This window comes from Parasteatoda tepidariorum, chromosome 8 (genome assembly GCF_982258835.1).
Source record: "Parasteatoda tepidariorum strain Cologne lab strain chromosome 8, Ptep-v5.0, whole genome shotgun sequence".
Classification (NCBI taxonomy): Eukaryota; Metazoa; Arthropoda; class Arachnida; order Araneae; family Theridiidae; genus Parasteatoda; species Parasteatoda tepidariorum.
In genome coordinates, this window is record NC_141762.1 from 9,315,944 (window position 1) to 9,325,000 (window position 9,057).

The 9,057-nt window shown below is 28.1% G+C and overlaps 1 protein-coding gene across 2 annotated transcripts in view; it reads right to left on the reverse strand.

The window, feature by feature from the left end:
• Nucleotides 1-521: 521 nt before the first annotated feature.
• Nucleotides 522-9,057, reverse strand: part of ArfGAP3 (ADP-ribosylation factor GTPase activating protein 3) — a 25,982-nt gene continuing 17,446 nt past the window's right edge. Inside the window, exons 9-12 of one of the 2 annotated variants that reach the window (XM_016075407.4) lie at nucleotides 7,525-7,651; nucleotides 5,180-5,389; nucleotides 3,116-3,165; nucleotides 522-717 (exon numbers count right to left, since the gene is read on the reverse strand). In XM_016075407.4, the coding sequence (XP_015930893.1) occupies nucleotides 3,157-3,165; nucleotides 5,180-5,389; nucleotides 7,525-7,651 (346 nt within the window). In that variant the 3' untranslated portion in view covers nucleotides 522-717; nucleotides 3,116-3,156. The remainder of the gene's footprint in view (nucleotides 718-3,115; nucleotides 3,166-5,179; nucleotides 5,390-7,524; nucleotides 7,652-9,057) is intronic. The other variant, XM_087149793.1, reaches the window with a different exon arrangement.

Here is a 9,057-nt window from a genome sequence, read left to right on the forward strand (position 1 = left end):
AAACTCGTGGGAAGTCTCGGTTCCAATTCAGAGAGTGAAAAATGAAATCTGAAATTGAGAATATCTTGAAAAATGAAGCAGAGTTGCACATGAGAGTGCAAGAATTCTTCCCACTGAATCCAGAGCAACCCCCCACATGGCAGTAGCTGGGTTGCCGCAAAATTGTGACTTGGCGATACCCAGGGGAAAATATCCCTTTCGGCACAGAGCGGCGCAATTTAAGCCTACTACTTCAATTTGGAGCATGTAGGCGCAGGTTTTCACAATTGGCACGGATCGGCGCAATTGGAGCAGCACTTGCAACACTGGGAGACCTATATCCATGACTTTCCATGATTTTTTCAAAAAAAATAGCAAAAACATTACATTTCATGACAAATTTTGCTCAATACTGAAATTCATGACTTTCCATGATTTTTCATGACTTTCCAGGTAAAGGAAACCCTGTATGTAGAAAGCAAACAACTTGTATGAGCTTATCAGATTTGATAAAAATAACTATAATAAAAGACAAGAAAGAATAAAACATAAATATAAGTAATTTAATAGAAAACTCTCCAAAATGTTTACAACGTAAAATTCTTTTATAAACACATTCTATTATATAATTTTTTGTTTGTTTTCCAATTTATGTTGCAGCAGTTCTTGTGAAGAAGTTGTTGCTTGATTTACAGCACAGGCGGACTCAAAACCATCACCACATTAGGCATAACGATCCTTCAACAGAAATCGCTTTTAGTTATAATTAAAAATTATGGTATGAATAAACAGTAAAAATTTTAAAATCTAAAAAAAATAGATGTATAAGTTTAAGACAATGAAATTCAAATTAACAGCAACATTTTGCAATGACTGAATATATTAAATATATATATATATATATATAGATTTTGAAGATGTCGAGGCAAAATAAAACTTAATGCTTATTGTTTGCATTCATTATTACAAAAAGGGATGTATTAAACTTTCTTCGATTGATTATACTATTAGTCTAAGCATTCTCGGACAAAAACATATTACTGTGAAAATAAATACTATGATACACAACACAATTTCTTTACAATAACAAAAAAATGTATGCTTAGAAATCAGAAAAGATGATTGATCTTACAGAGTTTTTAGCAGGAAAAAAAATATATTGTTAAAATTGTTTAACTTTGTAGTCAACTTTATATCAAATTGTTAGTAGGGGCAAAACATTTACAAATGTGATTTTAAGTCATTTAAATTTTTAGAGCATAATTTTACCAGTCAAATTGAAATACACAACAAGGAACAATACCCTTTAGCTCAATTTAGCTACAGCTTAATTAGGTTCCAGTAGATAGGATTTCTAAAAATATAGACTGATTAGAAAGGTGTAAACTGTTCAGTGTAGCTCCTTTTTTTCTCCTCCGACTGAAATGCGATTTTTATTAGACAAACATATATGAAAAAAAGAGGCATCGAATTAAAATCACAGTTTGTAAATTTGGACACATCTATTCTTTAGGTTAATACCTCCAAGGTCAACAACAGTGCAAGTTAATTTTTTTTATCATTGTGAGATAATGTTCAATAAGTCAAATAAAAAGACGACTTCTTGATATTATGCACTAAAAAAGTTAAAGGAAAAAGAAACAAAACATCTTTTTAAACTTCTGATTCTAAAAAAATTCATAATCATCATTCTGATAAAGTTCATAATTCTGATTAAAAAATCTGAAACATAATCTTTACACAGAGAAATTTATAAAATATTATGAGAATAAAAAAAAAAAAGAAACAGCATCAAAACCTAAAAGGATTCATAGACAAAGCACTAGGGTACATAAACTATACAAAAAAATCCAATACACAATGATTTAAGCAGAATTATACAATAAACAATTTCAAATCCAACATACATCTCCCAATTACAACAAAATAAATTGCATATTTCTACATTGCTTTATATTTACAAATGAATTTATAAAGATAACAAAAGCTGAAGATGTTAGTTAATAAGAAAGATTCATCAAGAGTGGGTATAGATTAAAACAAGAAAATAAAAATAGCAACTCATACATAAAGAGTATTAGTTTGATATGTGTACTTTTTTCAAAAAACAATTTTTAAACCCATCTAATTCTTACAAAAATTTCTCACTTTTAAAAATACAAAGCTTACTATACATATTATACTTTTAACTTGTTTATAATGTTATCTCTCATGTAATGGTATGCTTTGTGAAGACAGCTAAAATTCATTACATTAAATTATGTAAAAAAGGTATTTTTAGATTAAATAAACCCATTACATAATAGAATTATCGCATGCCTATATACATAAATAAATATAATTTTAGAAATTGCTTTAAAGCGGAATTTTATAAAAAAAACTCAAAATTGGGCTTCAGCTGCCCTCTGACCCAGAGATGCCTTTGAAATCACACCTTCAGTAGCCGTAATGATCCTTGAATAAAAATAAATAGACTTAATTATTGTGTATTAAAAACTTCAGTGATTAAAAATTTAAAATTTGTAATGATTAGTTGCAATGATTTAGTAGTAGCAGTAAATGATGCACATTCTTCAGATAATTTGCAAACCATTCATGCAGTTGTCTTATTTAAATTAGTAGCAGTCGCATATGCATTTGAAAGGCAATATTTTTGTAGAGATTAGGTTGGATTTTGATGCAACTTTGGCTTTTGATAGAATCTTGTATAAAAAAAAAGTAATTTATTTTGACAAAGCCTGAATTTTTAGAGGACTGAATGTATATTTTCAAAAATAAATATTAAAAATATATACCTTGAAACAAAAAAAAATCAAAATTAAATCAACAACTGTTAAAAAAAATTAATACTATTCATTGCAAAAGTCACATTAAAACGCTCCCATTTTATCGAAACTGAACTCAAAATATTTTGAATAGAGTTACTGCAATAGTAAATTAAAAAGTGATTGAACAATAAAATATTTTCTAATACCATAAGTTATTAAATCATTCAATTTGAGTTTTGTTTCAATCCCCTCCCATGTGCAAATAATATTTATTATATAAGCATATTATAGGACATTAAACACGTCAAGAAATTATTTATTTTGCATAGTTAAAAAGTTTTTTGATTTTAGCAAATAGCTCTCCTTACCAGGAGGTTTTCAAAGAGCAAAGCCTATTCAACAGCAATCCTCATTTACGCTGCAAACAGAAGAGTTAAGTTTAGTTCAACATGCAAAGTTGTGAGTAAGAAAATTTAGTTACACATGCAACAAACGAATGCCAACCACAAATTTTCAGTATTTTGTGTTAATTAACATTTTAAAATTCAAGAACAATGAAAAGACAATTACTAGACACCTGACATGATATTTAGAGATGTTATCAACCATTTAAATGCTACAATGACAAAACCTTAATACTCCTTAATAGTGCAATGAATTTGAACATAATAAAAACATTACTCATTAAAATGTGTATATCATATGCCTTTTTATAGCATAAGTAGACGTTTCTAACCCAAAATTTTACAGAAATCAGAGGGTCTACTTACACACTAGGAATATGAATAACTCTATTTCAATTTACTTCTTTCAAAAACTATTTTTAAAATATTACATGCAGCTAATTAGTTAGTTTTTTATTTTCCCTCGAAATATTTCCTTTACATATTAAAGTTTTTTTTAATTTTTTTTAGAATTTATACTTTTAATTAAATTCATAAAAAAAATTAAGAATCAGAAAAGCTCAGAAGAGTAATTTTAAAAAATACAACACAACGCAAACTTTTAAAGCATACTATAATTATACAATTTTAAAGAATACAGAATATCATCTGAGTAAGATTAGATAATGTTTAGCAGTGTTGTGCCATAAGGATCCCACTCTGCAATGGATTCTACTTCATCCCACAAAAAATCGTCCCCCTCCAAAGAATTTGAAATTCCAAACTTCTTAAAGATTTTTACAATAAAATAATTTTCATTTAGTGGTCAACTCAGACACCTAACATAGCAAACATTTGCTATCTCCCAATCAAAAATAGAGATCGACTTTACTGGGATATACGGCACGTATTTTGAGGATGACATACATCATAACTTAGAATCATCCCAGATCAATTTATTAGCATTCATATAATATGGCAAACAGTGCAACATATAGGATTTTGAAATGAGAAAAGCCAATAAACAAGCAAACAGTTAAAGAGTTGACAACTAAAGAGAATCAAACAATGATAATATTAATAATAAATCTTTTCATTTTCCTGTTTCCCTACTTGTTTGATATGAATATTTTTTAAAAGTTTCGAATGTTAAAAAAGTCAATGTTTTAATTCTTTTGTCCTGAGACGCTATAGCAACCCACATTGGAAGAGCATATGACCTATAAGTTGGGAGCTTGTGTCATTATAGAAAGATATGAACATGTTAAATTAAAGATAAGCTCAATTAAGTTGAAATTCAGCTTAACACTTGAACTATCCACTATTCTCCACTTTTCAAATATTTACAGCTAGTAGTGTTAACAAAAAATATTCCAAGGATATTATGATGAATTTTTAAAACTACCCCATAAAAAAAAAGCAATTGACACTAGTGGGATAAGCATAGAGCACTACAAAAGTAGAGACATGAGGATAAGACAGAGGGAGAACATTGTGAAACCCTAAACTTTTCCCAATGCAGGAATACAAGAAATTTAATCTGACATTAAGACAATTTAGACTTTCTCCTAAATTGACAAATGCATTACAAACAGAACTTTATCAAATAAACTGCAATTTAATAAAACTGCTCATTATGCTGATAAAGAGATCAAGCCTTCCTTCATCAAATTTAAAACTGTAAAAAAAATTTATGGGACTAAGGGATAAAAATAGATTATGGAAAATGCAAATATGTAAAATATAAATTTCTAGGAAAAATATATTTTATGACAATTCATCAAATTAAGAATATCATCTCTCCAAAAATTAGGAGCTCCCAGCACTTTGGTGTAATAAAGAAAAAATAAAATTTAATTCCTAATGTGCCTGTATATTTTATTTTTAAATTCATTGGGCCCAAAAAAAAAATAACAATTTGACAATGTGAAAGTAATGAGGAAGGTTGGCATCCTTCTATAAATGTTAATCAAAGAACAGGAAAGGAATAAGTAAGTAATGGATTAGGAAATGCCAGAAAGTATATCAATGATTCGTAATAAGCTTTACCTGCAGCGAGCTCATCACACCATTGGCAATACTTGAAATTCTACCAGCTACCTTGGTAACTCCATCCCTTACACCTTCTTTGATATCATAGAGATTTGGAGTATTGTACGTTGAGGCACTTGGACTTCTTCTAGAATCACCTCCAAAAAAATCTTCGCTGCTGATAGAGCTGGAACCTTCAAACCTAGTTAGGTTGGCTTTTCTTTCAAACTGTAACAAGAAAAAACTCAATCTTAAGCATAATCAGAGTATTTATCATTAGTGGTTTAATATCTTATCACTGGTAGGTTTAGTATAAAAATCTTTTTTAATCAAAATTTGCCAGACTACATAAAAAAAAAACTGAAAATTTGACTGTAAATTGCATTTAGGTTTTAGAAATCAGACTTATGAAGTATGCTTATTTTAATTCAATTAACAAACAAAAAAATTTTTTGCCTGCAGATTAAATCAGAATATATGAAATAAGATTAAATTTAATAAAGATAACTTAAATTTAATAAAGATAAACTTGGCAAACTTTCGGCTGAGTCAAAGTGTGATAAAACAATAAGTACTGACAAATTCTGCTACGCCCGAGTTTACTTGAGATAATGAATATTTGTAACATATACGCATACCAGAGTTAGCTCTGGATAATTAGGGAAGCAGTTAACGTTTATCAAACTTTATAGTGTTAAACCTCCAAAAAAAAGCTTAAATTAGAGATTCTTTTACAGTCACAGAGCAACTTTAAAATTAATAATTCCGCAGACTGCATTGAACTTCATATTACAGCTATAGATTATATATAGTAAATTGAAAGACAAAATAGCATTAAATGATGCTAAGTTGTCTCACCATTTAAGTTTGGAGATAATTAGATTTCACAGTCTAATAATTTCAATTTTTGGACGAAATTCGCATTGCAAACAGTAAAATCATATATGAGAAAAATGCAAATATGACAGATCTACAATTTATAATTCTGGCACCATTTCATTGGTTTCAAACTTTTTGGTGGTTTTGTTAAACTTGAGTTTAATGAGAGGGATAAGGCTAATTTGATCTGCACAATGGAATTACATTTGGCTGACAATTGGAAATGGTAGCCTAGCATTGCCTACTGATGTGGATTTTAACAAATAACCAATAAGGAACTGAAACATTAAAAAATGACTTCCTTAATTAGTCAGTAAATGTTTTACCTGAACTATCGATACTATTTAGTATCATTCAGTAAATGTTTTATGCAAAGTAATCATACTCTTTTTTTTTCTCCTTACACACAGAAAAGCAAAAATCATAATATTTAGATATATTGCGCTATTTTTACATCAAAACGATATTTTTTGCATTAAACTTCATTACATAAAGCATGTTTATTATTTATTTTTAAAAAAAAACTTAAATTATCTTTTTCCACATCATTAGAAAATGTTTGCAAAACATTAAACTAAATTTATCAACTAAAACCCTTAAGCCCAACACAAAATCCTTTCAACACTAATTTTCCATATGAGTTGTTATAGTTGAAATATTATAATTGATATTTCAAATAATCCCTTTTATAGCAGAACATTAAAAATTGAATCAATGAACTTTTTTGAAAAAATGCACATAAGTTAAAAAAAGAAATTATATTTAATTTTTAAAGGGTATTGAACAGCCAACCCGATTCTGAGTTTACAACTATCAATGAAATTTGTTGCCTTGTAATATTATACCGACCCCAGAAGACAAGGGAACTCATGGACCAAGCACTGGGTTGAACTATTCTTCGTTGAGGACTTTTTTATGGCATTTACCCGCATTTGCATTACATGGAGAGAAAAACCACGAAAACATACGACAGTTAGATTATCAGATGGCAAGGGGATTCTAACTCATGATTCGTCTACCGCAGAGGATATTTTACATTAGCACTACGGTCAGTGTGAACCGGGAACAGAATTTGCATCAACCAGTCACTGCTGGATTATGAATCAGAGTCACCTCATTGAAAGGTGAATGTTCCATCCCCTGAGACACCAAGGCTAATTGATTGATTTTTGAATTCATTTTCTTTAAGAGAATTGATGTTTTTTTTGTTGTTTTTTTTGATAAAAAAATTTTCAAAATCTTAAACAATTATCCCAGATAATATACAAATTGGGGGCTAAAAAATATTATTTTATTATTATAACTCTTTTTTGAGAAAGCATAAGGAAAGTTAATACTTTTCAAATTAAATAAATGGATAACAAACATTAAATATGATGAAATGTATGGATAACAAACTCATTATTATTATAAGTAGCTTTTGTAAAAATGTAGAGCAAGATAAAAAAATAAGCAAAAAAAATTTTTAGCAAGTATTATCTTACATCATTATCACTTGACAATCCAAAAAACTGGTCAGATGATATTCCTTTAGCGTTCCCAAACTTTTTTTGGGCTTCATCACTAGATCCTAAATTGGAAGTTGATGCAGATTTCTTTGCTCTACTTCCACTATGCGAAAAAAAAAAATTACAAACTTATATATATACATTTCTTTCCTAAGCAGAATTATCAATCAAAAAATTAATAAGTTTGAAAGAATATAAAAGTAGAATACCAAAGAGAGAATCAATCTTGGAGATTTGGTTAAATATATATTAATTATACATATCTAAAATATTAATACTCTGCTATAATAGGACAGATAAAATAAGAATTAATAAATCAATAAAAGATGGTATAGGCAAAAAGAATTTTTTCCAATCACTTAAGTAATAACACTCTGCAATAAAAAGATGGGCAAAAAGGAATTTTTGTCAATCAGTAAAATAACAATACTCAGCATTATAAATATAGAAAGTTATTAAAAGTTATTGAATATAAAAATCCATGCAATATTATTTAAACAAAAGTCTTTAATCCACACTGATCACGGCACTAAGAATAGTTATTAAATAGAGTTAGTTTAGAAAATTAGATACATTTAGTTCTTTTGTTGCCATTATAGTAAACAATGGCAACATTTATCAAACTTTTTAATTAATAAACTGGAAAATTATACAGACTTGTTTACTTAATTCAATTAAAAAATATACAGAAAACAAGATAGCATACATGGCAATACTTTTACTTTCGTTACTTGCAATGAAAGTAAAAAGTACATACTTTTACTTACAAGGGAAGCTAGGGAAGTGTGACTCACCAATTTTGAAATAAACTAGTGGGATGTATGCCTTATGAGGAATAATTTTAGGGGACAACATTCGTTTTGGCCCATAGAAGGTCCTGTGAGAGATAAAAAAATAATTCAATATATAGAAAAATCGGTATTTTATTACTTCATTGCAGACTAGTTATTGTAATTATCTCAAACTGCAATTAATTTTGTGGTACTTTCACATACTATATAATGCATATTTATTATATAAAATTTTCGAAATCAATTTAGACATCTGTAGTTTTTCAGAAAAACCTGTTAGGTTAATTTTTTAAAAAAATTGACATCAAATTTTTTAAATTTTTTTTTCTAAATTTTTTTCTAAATTAATTGGAGAATGTAAGTGCAAATCAATTAATTAATAATTAATTATTAATTAATTTATTTATTTATTTACTAATTAATTTATTACTTAGAAAATTAATTACTTAACCAATTAATTACAAATTAATTGGAGTATGAGACAATTACAATAACTAATAGTCTGCATTGAAGTAATAAAATACCGATTTTCTATATATTAAATAATTTTTTATCCCTTACAGAACCTTCTATGGGCCGAAACGAATGTTGCCCCCTAAAATTATTCCTCATAAGGCACACATCCCACTAGTTTATTTCAAAATTGGCGAGTCACACCTTCCTAGTTTCCCTTGTTAGTTACTTTTAAAACTTAGTACCTTGACTTGTTTGATTTCCT